Here is a 16,683-nt window from a genome sequence, read left to right as displayed (position 1 = left end):
TCTGGGTCCGTGTAGCCAAGAAAAGGTTCAGCACTGGCCGTACGCATTTGGAAAAGTACGTGCAAACAGACACTTTCATTTTTTATTCTCCTACTAACGTCCTACGGACTGCATTTACTCAAACCGTACTTCGTATTAATTTGAAAGTTTGACCGGAAATGAAGACGCGTCACGTGGGACTTCAAAAGTGGGTAAATACCGATGGACAGTCTGCAGAGGCATTGATTTGGTCTTGTGGCTTGCGACAGTTTCGGGGGGCTGCGTCTCGCTCAGGTAAACTTTTTCTTTTCCTTTTTTTTATTTTTTAAATAAAACTTGTCGACTTACTTTTAGTTCAAATTCTTCCGTTTAACACGAGAAACCTCGCTCAAAAGTTGAAAAAGTTTTGCAGCAACTCGACACACAGTTCTGCAGCCCCGTGGAGACAGATCAGGATGAAGAAACTTGCATGGAGCGCGTGAAAGGACGCGGTGTCTCACTAAAGCTGCAGAGATGAGGGTGAAACTGCAGGTCAGAGTTCAACACCCGCTAATCCAATCGTCTGAGAAGGTGTCCACAGATAAACATTTAAGAATCAGATCAACAAATAGAAAAGGAGGACAAATTGAAAGAAACGTAAACTAACAGAAAACGGCGTAATCCTTATTTTCAAAGTAAAAGAAGTTTAAAATGGTTAGAAAAAAACTTTGCACGTTGCAACTTTGTGTAAATAAATTAAATCCTTTTTTTAATTCATTGCATTTTTAAAAACAAAAATAAGGATTTTATGTTTGGCATTACAACTTTTGAACATCATTGAAAACATCTGCTCTGTTATAAATTCTATATTTTCAGGTTTTCATTGATTAGCTTTTCATCTTTTACTTTTAGAGACATTTAATTTTCATGATGTTGAGGTCACAGTTGATAATGAAGGTTTTAATGTGTGTTATATATATTAAATATAAAGTGGTACAAAACAGCATGGGACACATGAAAGTGACAGGTAATTTCAAATTGGATCCAGAAACAGGTTATTCTTTACTTTGTTTACAGGAACAAAGGCTTCATTGTTTTCAGAGGTACAGTGACACTGACCAACCAACCATAGTAACATGACTACATTGTGGTATTTGTTATTGACTGACATTCAAATTTGACCCTTCTGGCCTCTTTCCTTCAGCCATAAATCCTCATTTCACCTTTTAAACGATTTCACTTCAATTTAAGTTGTTTAAAATCCTTTTTTCTCTCAAACCAGAATCAGATCTTTAAAACAGGAGTAATGTTAGATGTAGAAGGTTCTATCTTCTGCAGTTCAGTTGTCCTGCCATCATTCTGTCGCTGCTTCTAAAAACTGCAGGTCCACACAGTCTTGTCTGCAGCTGAAACACTCAATATTCCAAAAATCTCTTCTTAATTGAAACAACAGCAACAACACGCCATTGATGCTGTGAAGGTTCTTCAGCATCACTTGATCCGCGTCTCTCCATGGAGCTTTGTGTATTTTAGGACAAAAGCATTTAACAAAACAACTCAGGAAAGGTTTTTTTTTCTTTTATAGGTGATATTTTAAAAAGTACTAGGTCTTACATCGTCTTAAAAAAACAGTTTTATTTAAATGGTTACAGAGAGATTCCTCTACTGAGTGTTCACTTTTTTTCCTCAGCAGACACACTATTCTGGTGAAACACAGCAGCTGATAGATTGTGTGTTTGTTTTGTCTGTTATTGTTTAGGGTTGTATAAAGAATTAAAGAATGCTTCCTTCTGTTTTTCACTGCACTTTCACATAAATGAATGCATGGCAGATGTTCAGCAGCCGGACACACTGCCTCCTCATCTTTCACGTACATAGTAGTGTTTGACGTTGCATTCAAGCATTGGCTTGGCTCTGCTGCATCGTATGATGTACCTTATGCCAGAGGAACACTGTGGTCGACCCAGCAGCTGATTTATTTTAATGAATTTAGTCACTTCTGCGTTGGTCTCGCTCCTTACTGACTTATCTATTGTAAATACTTAAATGACCTAAGCTAGGCTTAGGCTTTCTGAAGAACACTCTGCTCTGTTCTGTTGTGTGTACAAACACGGTGTTGCAGCTCAGCTGAACATCCAGGTATAAGATCTCTAACTGTTCTCCAGGAGGTAAATTCTTAGTTCCTACTCCATGTTAAGCCAACATTAGGTTTAGTCTTCTATATGTTTATGGTGACGTTATCCAGAAAGGATGAATGAGTGAATTATGGAACTGGGATCAAGGGGCTGTGAAGGTATCCTTTTCTGTCTTTGAGGCTTCTCATGTAGTCAATGCAGGCTGGATCGAGTTAAGGGGTTATAGTCCATTTCTAGAGCTCCACAGCTCACAGAACTGCTTAGTCCAGGTAACAGTTGGCTAACTCCTGCAGAAAGAGAATATCAGCTTTAGTTCCGGAGCAGAAACCTGCAGGAGATCCTGAAAGGGTTTTGAAGCTACTCAAATGCGAAGGCAACTGTTTCTGTAGGACTTTTATGCAGTGAGATGGTCTTCTGAGGGGTTCTTGAGTGAGATGATGCTCTAGGTGCTAGAGTTCCTCCACACGCAGATGCAGATGTTTCAGCATCCATGTTTGGAGAGCAGGATTGAGGCTGTGTTGGAGTGAGAGGTAAGCTGTCGGCTCAGCGAATGACTTCCTCCCACCAAACCCGTTGATGTTGGCTTCTGTGGCTTTCATTTTATCTAAAATCTGAGGCTTTTTGAAACTATGATCAAGCACTTTTCACACTATTTTCCATCAATTCAGCATTCTGTCTATAACATCTCATTAAAGAGAAACCCAGACTTAAGACATTTTCTCTTTTAATTGTTAGTTTGGGGAAGAATTTAAGGTTAGAAGGCTTAGACCCAAGTAAAATCATCCTGAGGTTTTCCTCTGGACTACAAACATGTCCGACTGTTTGTAGTCGATTATCATAGAAGAATCTACTGCTTTGTGGGAAATATACAGGGCATTTGCCCTGGAAACAAAGAGGAGGTTACATGTCATGAATGCTTAATTAGAAATAAAAGCATGGCTGACTTTAAAACTCTGCCTGCAAACATTCTGTCTGCACCAGAGCTGGGTTCATAAAATTAATCAATGTGGACTTTAAAAAGACACCAGCAATTCATAAAAAGATCATATTTAGGCAAAATAAAAGTTTTTCTGTTGGATGTTAATGTATGACATCACAGTTCGGTTTGTTTTTTCAGTTGAAATACTGTAACTAGTTATGTGAAAACGCTTTTAATAAGCAAATAAAACCGATTTTAGACTTGAAGTCTGACAGATTTTGTGGATTAGTATGAACTGGAAAAGAATGGATTTAGTAGTTTTGGACCCTCAGTCTGCACCAAAAACCAAAAAGCATAGACATATTTTCCCTTCTTGTGAGCTCTGACCTGAGGGTCTTGTTTTTTTTCACAGGGTGTTGTTAAAGTATGCAGTTAAAGTATGTTAAAGTATGTTAAAGTAAAGCTGATTTTAAATTCCACATTAAACCTAACTGACAGGTAATACTAAAATATGGAAACACGCACCTGACTGACCAATAAAAATACTTTGATTTTAATTTTCGATGTCGTAGGCCTTTGTTGACCATGGATGATGTATCCTAACTCTTGTTTTCCTTAATTCCTTAATATAAATTTTAAAAGCGGTACCAGATGGATGGACATGCCTAGACTGGAACTTGAAATGTGGATTCAGTGTCGACCTGTTCAACCAGTTTAGATTGATGCCCCATCCTCGATCTGATGAAGTGTTGGAAGACCAGAAGAGACCTGAGCAGAATAGTGACAAAGTTAGAAGAGGTTGGAGTTGGTCACATGGTCTGGAGCTTCACTGCTTTGTGAACGACTGTGTGTGACGGTGACGCCAGGAATGCCACACAAATGTGCTAAATTGATTTGATTTGACTGATTTCTTTCAAGCATTAATTGTGGTCAATGCCATTTAAAAAAATAACAGATTTATCAAACTCATTACAGAAATCATGAAACGCATAATTAAAAAAACAAAAACAAAGACACACTTAAGTCACATTTGCTTATTTAAATACGGGGATCATTAACTAAAGTCATGTAGAGCTTGATTTATTGCTTGAAAAGGAGTGGATAGCAGCAATCTTTTGTAATCCCACCCCTCCTGAGTTCATTCATTTTGTAGTTTTGTATAGTTTCTGTAATCCGGTTCTGATCAGATAGATTCTTTTCAAAATCAAGTGCTTATTGATGATCGATTGTCTTCAAAAATAATTCATTCATGATTTCAGTAAACAGTAACGGTAACCGACATGTAATAATCATTCAATATCATTAAACCAGTAATCATTGCTACCCATCGCAGATCAAGTAAAGAAAATCTAAACCGTATTGATAGTAATTTAAAACATTTCAGTAATCATTATCGCACATTACACAATGTAATACTCATTGGTTGTAATTAAAAGAGCTCGGATTATTTCACCACAATCAACTTCACACATGTATTTGGAATTATTCAAACACCTGTTGATCCTTAACTCCTCTTATCTTTATATAGTGCAGTGTTTTTCAACACACTTTAAATTGCTGATATCTCCAGGATATCAACTCTTTGTTCATCCAAACAGGCCCTGTTAAAACACTGAGTAATTTGGAATATGAAAGATCGTAAAATACTTTTTTATTTCTGTTTATTTGATTTTATTAAAGACATTTTGGTAAGAATGACGATACCACGATTTAGCTGCAGCCAAAGCTGTTTTCAGAAAAGTCCCGCCCCTTTAACTGTCTCTGCCAATCATTCTTGGAGGCTTAATCACACGTCATCAGTCTGACCAGTCAGAAGTAGTTAATGTCCTCACTTCCTTGTTCCGATTCTGCTCATAAAGTGCTTTGTTCCAACAAAAATAGCAGCTAAAGCTCATCTTTAGCGGTGTAGCTTTCCACAGGATCCGATGTCAGACCGTGGAACATCAGAGAGAAAGATTGAGTGTGGGCTCCTTTTGATGGGTGGATTTTTGTCTTTGCTGGTTTTGCATTTTGGAATTTCCGCTGCCAACTCTGGACCCACGTTTACAAAATAGTCATTCAGGCTGTTTGCTGCTTCATTGATGTTATAGCTTTTACCCTTTTCATCTGTAAAGTAATCTGGCTATGTCCGCTTTTTTATTAAAACTGCATCTCTGTGCCCATCCGTCTTCATTCGGAGCGCTCCGCCGGAAGACACACGTGTCCTCCATTCTTTCCCGTCCGCTCGTTTCCCTCCGGCCGCCCCAAAGGAGGGGTGTGAGGGGCGTCACGTGTCCGTCTTACAGCCGCCTTTACAGCTCCCCTCCATCACACCACTCATCTCTCCAGGCCAACGGAGCATGTGCAGAGCGCTTTGCTGCTGCTGCTACTGGTCTGGAACTGCAAGTACAAAGAGGAAAAGTGGCCCCGCTCTCCCCCATAAAAGTTTCCCCCACTTCTGAGTCACCTCTTGTAGTTTTCTGGGTCAGTCACCAGTGTTGCTCCCATCAAGACTGAAGCTCAGCTCTGCATAAAGCTTGTTCTGTTATTGTTGTTAGTAGGGAGAAACTATCGCCTAATGCCTTCATGAGGTGACATTTTCCTTTTTTTGTTTTGTTTTTTCTTTTGTAAAAGCGTGGTCTTTTAATTATGATTACCGTATTTTCCGGACTATAAGTCGCACCGGAGTATAAGTCGCACCAGCCCAAAAATGCATTATAAAGTAGAAAAAAACACAGATAAGTCGCACTGGACTATAAGTCGCATTTTAACTTTCACAACCTTATATGACACAATCATAGCAGACTGTTTATCTAATAATTTCACAGTAATTCTTTCTCTTACTTAATTATTTATTCCTTTCATGAAGCATCATTGGCCAACTAATACTCTGTTTTCATCCTGTATTTGTAGAAACAGTTTTCACTTTTATTGCATTTCTGAATCTATGAAATCATTGGAAAATAGAATATTATGTTGTTAGCCTTCAAGATCTTACTGTAAAAAAAAGTTTGCTGATTCTCTGAGTCACTTAACATCCTCTTAACACTTAACATACCTCATACATCAAATTGACCCAGAAACATCATCTCTGTTCCTCACAAATGAACATAACAGGAGGGTTAACAATGTATTTATTTCAATTTATTTCTAATATAAGTCGCTGCGGAGTATAAGTCGCACCCCTTGCCAAACCATGAAAAAAAGTGCGACTTATAGTCCGGAAAATACGGGTATGCTGTTTTCAGGCAAAATCCACCTGTGTCGTTTTCCATACATAGTTTCTGCAGAGCGGCAGGAGTTCATTAGAAATTCACCTCTGAGTTGTGAACAGGACTGTAGGCGTGGAGTATGCCTGATCTCATTTCCCATCATCCCTCTGTTTACACCCCCTCCTGCCAATTTACAGCCCCTCACAACCCCAACCTAACATTACTGGTGCAACAAAAATGGCAAGCGAAATTGGAGCTATCCTTTTGTACAGCTATGAGTCAGACGTCAGCTCAGACGAGGAAAACACAGACGCTACATGGATCTAGTCGTGTACAAACGGATGTATCAGGAGCAGGGAGTTTGTGGCCTGGCCATTGTAGCTTCTGCATCAATGCTACAAGATTTTCTCAACAGCGTTTTTTCTTCTGCTCTTGATTCACAATGATTTGAATAAAGAAATACTCAGAAATGCTATTTTAATCGTAATTTTATAAATGTCCTCCATCACGTGAAAAATGCCACACGAACATGTTCAAAACGCCTAAAATACAATTTTCTTCTGAGTACCGGTAGGTCTTTCAAGAAAACATTAAATTGGCAAAAACTCATATTTCCTACTTTTTTTTTTCCTGCACTGAAGGTAAATTTTTGGTCATCTGAGTACATTCCAGAGTAATCACACTCAACACTTGCAAATCGTTCCTTGTTAACTCTTGTGCTATCTTAGATGACCCCACCCTTGCATTGACGTGTTCTCCCTACCATGACAAAGGTGGATAAAGGTGGAAAGATTTCATGTAATCCATGGACACCAGTGAAGATCACAAATTATTGAAGAAAAAAGTTTCAGTGCACTGTCTAGTGGGTCTAAAGGACCCAACTCCAAATGTTAAAGTGCCTAGGATAGCACAAGGGTAATCAGTTGTTGATAAACTACTCTTGTTTCTATTGTATGTAAGTCTTTGCTGAAACTACACGAGAGGCTCTTTGCTGTTAAAAGACAGTGAAGAAACAGGGGATTATAAAAAAAATAAAGTAACGTTGCCTGTGCGTGTTTGCCTCTTGTTAGAGTATCTCTGCTGTTTCTGCTCGTCAGCATGTGCTCAGACATGCAGACTGCTGCAGGCCTCCCATCTCCCTGTAAACGGGCATTTTGCCACTTTATTGCATTTCATGGTTGCTGGGTTAAGTCACTTTTTTTACATCTGCTTTGAATCTGTTGCTCAAAACTTTGGTGCACTTGTTGCATGAAACTCCAAAAGTTTTTCCTCTGCAGGTAGGAGTTGGTGGAGTGAAGATGCTCCTCTTTCTCCTGCCGTATCGTTTTCCCCTTCTTTTTGAGCGTCTCCTGGGTCTGAAAGCTGGGAGCGTAACTGTTCTTTTCCTCGACTTTGACAATGGATTTAATGAAAGGGAAGGACAGAGAGAGAGAGGAGGGGCAGAGCGGTAACCTCTTTTCACATCTTTTTTTTGGGTGACGTTTCATTGCATAAAGCTTTTCCTCTCCATTTTTGTACCTTAAGAGACTCAATGAGATGCGTGGCTCCTTTGTCGCTCCAGCAGGTGAACAGAGGAACTTAAATGATTCAGTTTGCATAAATTGCTGCTGCGTGAAGATTATGAATCCTCAGAGAATAAGGGATGTGAAATAGCACCGCATGGGCTCGGTGATGGCAGAGGGATGGGGAGGGGGGGGTGTCACACCAACACCCCTCCCCCTATCTGGCACTGGGGGAGAAAGTAGGTGAGAGGTCATGGGGTATTTAGGCTGTGGAGTTAACGTGAAGAAGATTTCCTCAGTGAGCTGAATTGTTTTTGTGGTAGGGATGAAGGGATTTGGCAGAAAGGGTTAAATCAGCATTCACAGTAATTACTCCCTCTTTACTTTCTCATTGGTTCATTCAGTTTTGGTGTGAGGCTTTTTTTTTTTTTTTTTGCCCGTTGGGTGAAGCAGCGTCAGAGGATGACTGAGAGTAACCCCAACGGCGGTTTCTGTGAAGGCCGTCATTATTACTTCCTGGTGTCTCTCCACTCCCCAGGACTCCTCCCAGCTCAGGGCCCCGAGTCTTTTCTTCTCTGTCGAGCCTTCTAAGCAGACTCTGAGGGCTGGACTCCAAGGTTGTGACGTTGCACTGTTGTGCCTTTATTCCTTTGAGCAAATGAAAGAAGCAACTTTCAAAGGACATTTGGGCAAATGAGTGCATGTCACTGATTCTACTAAACAATCTGATAAAAGCAGCTTTTTTGTGTCTGTGTGCAGGTATATGAAAAGTAAAGTCTCTCTCTGATCTTTTGTCAAAGCGTTCCCAGTTATGACGTTTTTAGCCGAAATCCAGAAATGCATCGTGGGGCATATTTTCTGCAGAGCAGCAGGAGTTTATTAGAAATTCACATATGAGTTGTGGCACAGAGTACGTCCGCCTCCATTTCCCCTCATTCATCTGTTTACTTGCTCTCCCGCTAACTTGCAACCCCAATGAGACAAAAATGGCGAGCAACATCGGAGCTATCCAGCTGTACGGTTTTGAGCCAGATGCCAGCTCGGACGGCAAAAACAAAAAGCTATTTGCATCTATTTATGTGCTAGTGGATGCATCAGAATGGAGCAGAGCAGGGAGCTTGTGGCCCTTTTTTCTGTCGGCATATTTTCTTTCTGCTCCCAATTAGCAACAATTTGAATAAAGAAATATAAAGGAATGTAATTTTATGAATTCTTTTCTTTATTTATATCCCCCATCATGAGAAAAATGCCACAAGAACATGTTAAAACACAGTTTTCATCAGAGTGGGTCTTTAAGAAGTTAGAGCAGAAAACAAAATGCATTGTGGGTGATAGAGGAATCAGATTTTGATATCAAAATAAAAACACAAAGCCAAACTATTATGGGAAAAGTGCTACTCTAAACCTTCAAAAATCTTTGTTTATATTTATTATCAGATATCACACCTTTTTATTTAGTTTTAGTTATTTTAGTATTTTTTTTTTAGAAATCTAAAAAATAATCCACTATATGCCTTATATTCTTATTCAGTATCCAGTTAAACCTTTTTAAGAGAATTTGTCCTTAAGAATGTTTTCTCTTAGGAGATACATGTTGCATGAAACTGATGAATATTCGTATTGGGCCAAAAAAAATTGATGCAGCAAATAATTATTCAGCTCTTATAAACAAGGAAGTACTCCTTCCCTCACATACCTGTTACTTCTTTAAGAAGCCACTACTATATCATCAACACGATACCTTTAAACGGCCAGACATCCACCTCTCCACCAGGGCCAGGACCAAAGAGCTGTCGAAAGACACCAGGGCCAAGATTGTAGACCTAATACTTCAATGCCCATTTTTGTTAAAGCTTCTTTTAAATTAAGTCATGTTTTTTTCAGAGGGTCATTGTCGAAAAAACAAGGAGACAACGCTGGAGCGCCACTTTGTTCATTCAGAGAAACCAACATGCATTTATGTGCAAACCTTTGAAGTCATGCATGTGAAATTCTGCAGGATTGAAAACCATAGTTTGTGTTACATCATCATGTTTTTATAAAGCTTTACATTATGATGTCATTATCCAATGTTATTATTGATTAGCTCAAAGTCTGCTTGCTAGATCTGTTAATGAACTTTTTTATAGGAAGTTGAACTAACGAATCAATTAAAAAATGTGTTTGCGTTTGCTCCATTTTCCAACTTCTATCTGTGCACTTAGTGATCCTCCCCTTTTCTCCCTGCAGGTATGCCTCTTCAGGAATGGATGCGGTCGCTTCGCTCACATGCAGGACTCAAAAGATCTGAGCTGGAGGACCTCTGGAGTCTTCTTCCACCTGTGCCCGTGTCCTCCATCTCCCTGTCCACATCCTCTCTGCTGGGCTTAGGAGCCCTGGCCTCCGTCACGGCGTACTGGCTGGTGACCCGTCCTCGGCCGCTACAGCCTCCCTGTGATCTTCAGGCCCAGTCGGTTGCTGTCGGTGTAAGTGGAGAACGGTTGATCAGGGTTCCAGTATTTGAACGTGTCCGTGCTCGTCCATGAAGACTTTCTGGGTTGCAGGGAAATCCAAGCTGCAGGAGGTCAGCCCTTTTAAAGGATGACACCCTGCTGGAGTTTTACTATGACGATGTGAGGACGGCTTATGATCTGTTCCAGAGAGGCCTGAGGATCACAGGTGATAGATGCTCTGAGCATTTAGCTTGATCGTGTTTAAGAACAGGGAGGAAACCATTAAAAATGTAATCCGCACAGATTAAAGAGGATATCAAATAAGAATTTATTTGATATACATAAACACAGTTCTTCATTAACTCAAGGTGACCTTTTCCTTTCAGGAAATGGCCAGTGTCTGGGTTACAGGAAACCGGGTCAGCCCTATGAGTGGATCTCCTACACTGAGGTTTGAAGAGCTTCATTCTTCTGTCACAGTTGCTCTGACATGATGGCGAGCGTGTCCGTTCTTGTAGGTGGCTCAGCAGGCTCAGTGGATTGGCTCTGGCCTCTTGGCAAAAGGCTGCCTGCCCACCCCGGAGCAATACATCGGCATATTTGGGCAAAACAAACCTGAGGTATGGACCCGTCCAGGTATCTGTGCGCGGAGTGTGTGTTTAACTTAATTTATGTCGAGAGCAAGGTGCAGGAGATGAATGTGGGCCTCCAGGGCAGCTGTGTGTCTACTTTCAAGCTCATGTTTTAAATACATTCATCACAGCGGCCTGTTTCTGTCATTGCTGTGTTGACTGGTTTAACGAGTGGCTTAAGGCCCCGATGGAGCGGAAAATTGACTCTCATTTTCAAAGAATCCCCAACGCCATCTATTTAGAACAGGCTTTTGTTTGTTTTGTTAAATGGGAAATGCACAGCAGAGTGGATGATTATGCATATTAATGTGAGATATCAACCACAAGTAGACAGGAACCACTGAAGCTGGAGTGAGTTCTAACTGCGCTGCTTTGTCTCCCTCTGCTGGCGGCAGTGGGTCATTTCAGAGTTAGCCTGCTACACTTACTCCATGGCGGTGGTTCCTCTGTACGACACGCTGGGGACAGAGGCCATGGTCCACATCATCAACCTCGGTAAGAAAAACTTGAAGAGGCTTAAATCGGAATGCACTGAAATGATTTCAAATTCTAAATGAAATGCCACAAAGTCAACCGCTGGGAAGGAGGCTTGGAGATTCATATGATTTATTCATTCTTAGTGTGAAAGATAATTATGCAAACAATGGACTAGTGATGAACATAGTCACTTTAGTTGGTAACTAAACAGTTTTAAGTAAAAGCAGCCAGCCCTTTGGTGTTAGCTTAAATGGAGATCTTCCTATTACTACAGCAGTGGTCCCCAACCTTTTTCAGGCCACAGACTGGTTTCAACAGCCTGTACGAGGCTAAAGGGGACGCATAATTTCTTTCTTCTTTTTTTTTTGTATCCTCCAGTTTTCCTTAACTTTTGAGGGTAAAGTTTATCCTCATCTTTTGCAAAATGTCTGCAGCTGCTTTAAGCTTTATTAGACTTTGTGTAGGAACCATTAAAATGTGATAGAGATTTTCTTTTTTTCTTTAACTTGCAAAGTGGAAGCTAAAAATTGGACGCCAACTTCAGCCTCGTCCGATTTTGAAGGGGCAATAGATAGATATAAAATAAAAAAGGTATTTCCTAAAAATAATATATTCTTATTAAAATGTGCAGGAACAACTGTTACAACAAATCCATATATGGAGGAAATGCTTCTGGTTTTGTCTGTTAAATGCAGTTTACTTTTATTTTGAAGTCAAATGTTGTTCTACTATTTCCTTCCTGGTTCTTTTCTGTAAAAATAAAAACATTTGAAATGCGTTTGTTTTTCATAAACTTTAAATTCAGCGGGCCGTGGATGTGTTTTCGACACACGACTGAGCAACTTGACATGCGTCAAGAATGAGTTGGATGTTGTGGGGAGTATTCAGTAGTTTTTCAAACTAAAACTTCCTTCAGATTCCGATTATAAATAAAATGAAAAAAAGTAGGTCATATTTCTTTCTCTGTGACCAGCCGTCCCATGGAGCGTTACCGCTACGCAGCGTGGAGGTTGGGGACCGCTGATGTAGAGGGCTGTAATAAACACATTCTTGTAGGAGGGATATGAGTTACAAGAGACTACAAATTATATTTCATTGGTCTAAAATTCAACGTTGAATAATTACTAGTATGAATGAGAATTCAAGAAAAGTTAAAGTAGATTAGACAAAAAAAATGTTTAATTGTATTTGTAATCTGTTTAAGACTGTGTTGCAGTCCACAACCTGATTAGGTAGCTGGGATGCACGCTGTACTTGTTAGATCTGAGTGGAAAAAGCAGCGATTTCACACGGATGATAACACTTGTTTGTGCCTGTCTAGCTGAGATGTCACTGGTGATCTGTGACCAGGAGCAGAGGGCAGCATCTCTGCTGCACATCAAGGAGAAGGGCTTGACTCCAAAACTGTCCTGCCTGGTTCTCTTCACCAGCTTCAGCCAGGCCTTTGCTGAGAGGGCAAAGAAGTGCCATGTGGAGGTTTTGAGACTGGATGAGCTCATGGTGAGTGCTGTGGAAGCTGCAAGCAACAATGCTGACTCATTCAAATGGAGCTATCAGCAATGATGTAGAGATTGATGGGAAGACCCATCTGTGTGCTTATCATAGGAACTGGGAAGGCAGAACCTCAAAGATCCTGTGGTGAGTTTGTCAGCTCTCAACTGCGACACCGTCACATCAAACTCTGAAAGCCCTCTTGGCAGCTCCTGTCCGATAAGATATCATTAACAAACAGGGTAAACAGGGCTTAGACACAAAACCGATTCAAACTGCTTTTTTCCCCCTCCCCGGTCTGTTGTAGCCGCCCCAGCCTCAGGATCTGGCAGTGGTTTGCTTCACCAGTGGAACCACAGGTACCGTCTGATCTGTGGATTTCTTTCCCCTCCTATAATTGTATCTCATTCACATCAGAAGAGAAATGTCCCTCAAAGCCCACTAACAAGCTCTCTTTATGCCAGCTTCCTCTGCTGTGCAGGACTCTACAATAATCTCTTGTTTATTTATCCAGGGAAACCCAAGGGAGCCATGATCACCCACGGCAACATCGCCTCCAATACTTCCTCTGTCATTAAGATCCTGGAGGTCTGTCTACATTTCCACCTCGTTGTCTAATTGAGAACAGCTTCACGGCTGCAATCACTTCCCATCCGCTTGTATTTCAAATGTGTCGTCCTCCCCGCTGTGTCTAATAGTATGATCAATTGGGTGTTTGATTGCCGCTGTCGCTATGAGGTACTTTAACTAATTGTCCCTGTCTAAAGACTCTGCTTGCAAACTGCTGTTGAAAAAACCCATAAAGCCTTTTTTTATGACTTCACCATATGCAAGTATCTCATCTTAATCTCTCCATTGTACTTGTTCATTGTTAGGGTTTTTTTGTGATCCGCCATGACGACGTGTCAATCTCTTACCTGCCACTCGCTCATATGTTTGAGAGGATGATTCAGGTAGCTAAACTCCTAGATCTCAGTTTTAGACTCGTTTGCCAAAAAACAACCACTGAGTTCATTTCTGTTGCAGCTCACAATGTTCTGCTTTGGAGCCAGTGTAGGGTTTTATCAAGGGGACATCACTCTTCTCATGGACGACATGAAGACTCTCAAACCTACTTTCCTCCCTGTTGTGCCACGTCTTCTCAATCGCATCTACGACAAGGTCAGCAGGTCGCTGAGGTGAATCCAGAGCCGGGAAAGATGATGTCATAATAACGTTGTTTTCCCTCGGATCTGTGGAGATCCTGGCCTCCACGAAGTCCCCGTTTCGAAGGGCTCTGCTTCACTTTGCCGTGCAGAGGAAGCAGGCGGAGCTCAGCAGGGGGATCGTGCGGAACAACAGTCTGTGGGATAAGCTGATTTTTAACAAGATTCAAGTGAGTTTGTGTAGGTTGCAACTTTGGAAACAACTTCAAAAGATTTTTTTTTTTTTGTATTCTCCATATTCATTCTTAGTCTGTCCTCTTGATGTTAAGTTTGTCCTAAAGAACCACATCAGTGTTTTTTTTTGTTCTTGAATCTAGACATTTCTATTCAGAAGCACTGGTAAAAGCTTCTAAAAATGTTATCAGTCCAACAGCTGCAAAGACCCTCATCATCACAGTCTCACTTCCGTGCTTCACTGTGGCGATCTAACAAAATTTCTGTGCATCATCTAAAAGTTTTGTTAAATAAAAAATGGTTTAAAATACAAAGTGTAAATTAAAAAATCAAAAAGACCCGTTTTTAGTTTGTCTAAGTTTACGTTGAACATTTTGTCTGTAGGTTTTCACTAAAACTTGGCTTTAAGAGGAACCAACCTGCACATTCTTCATGTCCAGCATTTTAGTTTGACTTCTGTTGAAGCCTAAATTCAGTTACTCATGTTTACAGCACTGTTAAGCTGTTTAATTAGCAATAAAAAAAAAAAAAGCTTCAGATAGACCTCAGCAGATTCCACTCCTGTGTCAAAATTTCAAGCATCAAATCAGATCAAAAAGCCTCAATTATAAGAACTGGAATCATATGACAAAGTCGGAATTCTAGCAACAGATGAGTCATTTCACATAAATGCAGCTTCCTTGTCGTTCTGGTTCCAGGCGAGTTTGGGAGGCAACCTGCGGTTCGTCCTGACGGCCTCAGCACCCATCTCCTCCACAGTGCTGTCCTTCCTCAGAGCCACTTTAGGCTGCTTGATATTTGAAGGTTATGGACAGACGGAGTGCACCAGCGGGTGCACGTTCTCCATGCCGGGGGACAGTAGCACAGGTGATTCTCCCTTCATTGACATTTTTGCTCTTGTAGAGGATGTTCCTCCTCTTCCTCAGCAGGGATGTGGGTTGGCTCTTTCAGGTCACGTTGGTGCTCCTTTACCTTGTGCCATGGTGAAGCTGGTGGACATCCCTGATATGAATTACTATGCTAAAAATGGAGAGGGAGAGGTGAGCTGGTGTCAATGTATCCTGCATTTGCCCTCTAGAAGCTGGCCGAACTGTGTGATGCTTCATCAGATCTGTATTCTCAGATCTGTATTCAGGGCCCAAGTGTGTTCAGAGGCTACCTGAAGGACCCGGAAAGGACGGCAGAGGCTTTGGACAGCGAGGGCTGGCTTCACACTGGAGATGTGGGCCAGTGGCTAAAAGTAAAACACTTTCTACTACGTGTGTTATCCGTCTATTTTCCTTTTCTGTTTTTTGTGTGCAAATGTTGAGTCACTAAACACCTGTTTTCTAGAACGGCTCTTTGCGAATCGTCGATAGAAAAAAGCACATCTTCAAGTTGTCCCAGGGGGAGTACATTGCCCCAGAAAAGATAGAGAACATCTACATGCGTTCCACTCCTGTGCTGCAGGTGTTTGTCCACGGAGACAGTTTACAGGTACTGCATTAGGTCGCCATGTGTTTTCTACTGCAAACCACCATTGGTCGCTACTTGAATCCTTCACATCCTTTTGTGCATCAACAGTCTTATCTGGTTGGGATTGTTGTGCCCGACCCAGAAGTTTTTGTTGACTGGTCTAAAGAGAGAGGCTTCATGGGGTCCTACAAGGAACTCTGCCAAAATCCTGTAAGCCAAACCTTTTTTCACAAACATCCTTTTGATTTAACCGTTTCAACAGGTTTAAAACACAGACTCTCCCAACAGGATGTAAAGAATGCAGTACTAGAGGACATGAGAGGTGTGGGGAAGGAAGCCGGGTTGAAGTCCTTTGAACAGGTAAGCAGACTCTTCTTAATTGAATAAGCTACGAAAAGCTGCACTACAGTGAACACATTTCATTTCTCATCTCAGGTAAAGGATCTTTATTTGCATCCAGAGATGTTCAGCATCGCCAACGGCCTTCTCACGCCGACCCTGAAAAGCAGACGCAACGACATCCGCCAAGTCTTCCAGGAACAGCTGTCAAGCATGTACAGCAAGACGCCACTTTGACTCAAAACACCAGACGCCAACGTCCATAAAAGGAAAACATAAGCTGAGTTTTGGAGGGAAGAAAATAGTCCCCAAATTCCTGTAGTGCTTACAAGAGAAACCCACCTGTTGAGCATGTTGCTGCTTTAAAAGAGATTCTTTTTCCTCTTTTCTCAGATTTCTCTCCATTCCAGTGTCATTTAAAGTTTACTCCATGACTCACAAGAACATGTTTTGGGAACACCAATTCTTTAATTGTAGAATCACATCATAAAAAGTCACCCAGAGTCATAAAAATAACATTGTCTTTACATTGCACTATTTTCCTAAGCAACCATGTAAGGGAATGTGTTGTGTGTACATGGTTCTTCTTGAACATGCACTAACTGGAGGTTTGTGCGCTACAGTAACCCATCATCATCGTGAATATGGCTGTGGTACTAGCTAATCCTATTAATGATTTCATCACAGAAAACGGGAAAATATGCATCCTAATCTACAGCGAATTGTAATAAATAAAAAAATAAACTATTACAACTGGACTTCTTCGCTTTAAC

General features: G+C 41.0%; 1 protein-coding gene across 2 annotated transcripts; it reads left to right on the top strand.

The window, feature by feature from the left end:
- Positions 1 to 143: 143 nt before the first annotated feature.
- On the top strand, positions 144 to 16,668 carry LOC101168717 (long-chain-fatty-acid--CoA ligase 1). 2 transcript variants are annotated; one of them, XM_004072479.4, is made up of 20 exons: positions 144 to 273; positions 9,935 to 10,170; positions 10,249 to 10,363; positions 10,524 to 10,588; positions 10,656 to 10,757; positions 11,165 to 11,264; positions 12,568 to 12,746; positions 12,852 to 12,884; positions 13,045 to 13,096; positions 13,252 to 13,325; positions 13,613 to 13,690; positions 13,764 to 13,898; positions 13,978 to 14,112; positions 14,815 to 14,983; positions 15,068 to 15,156; positions 15,240 to 15,356; positions 15,449 to 15,592; positions 15,680 to 15,781; positions 15,860 to 15,931; positions 16,007 to 16,668. In XM_004072479.4, the coding sequence occupies exons 1-20, from the start codon at positions 159 to 161 to the stop codon at positions 16,145 to 16,147; spliced, it is 2,253 nt and encodes a 750-aa protein (XP_004072527.2). In that variant the 5' UTR covers positions 144 to 158; the 3' UTR covers positions 16,148 to 16,668. The 2 variants fall into 2 exon arrangements, with proteins under 2 accessions (XP_004072527.2, XP_011477622.1); XM_011479320.3 differs by lacking the exon at positions 144 to 273 and adding an exon at positions 304 to 510.
- Positions 16,669 to 16,683: the final 15 nt, after the last annotated feature.

This window comes from Oryzias latipes, chromosome 9 (assembly GCF_002234675.1).
Source record: "Oryzias latipes chromosome 9, ASM223467v1".
Lineage (NCBI taxonomy): Eukaryota > Metazoa > Chordata > Actinopteri > Beloniformes > Adrianichthyidae > Oryzias > Oryzias latipes.
This window is presented reverse-complemented; position numbering and strand designations above follow the sequence as displayed.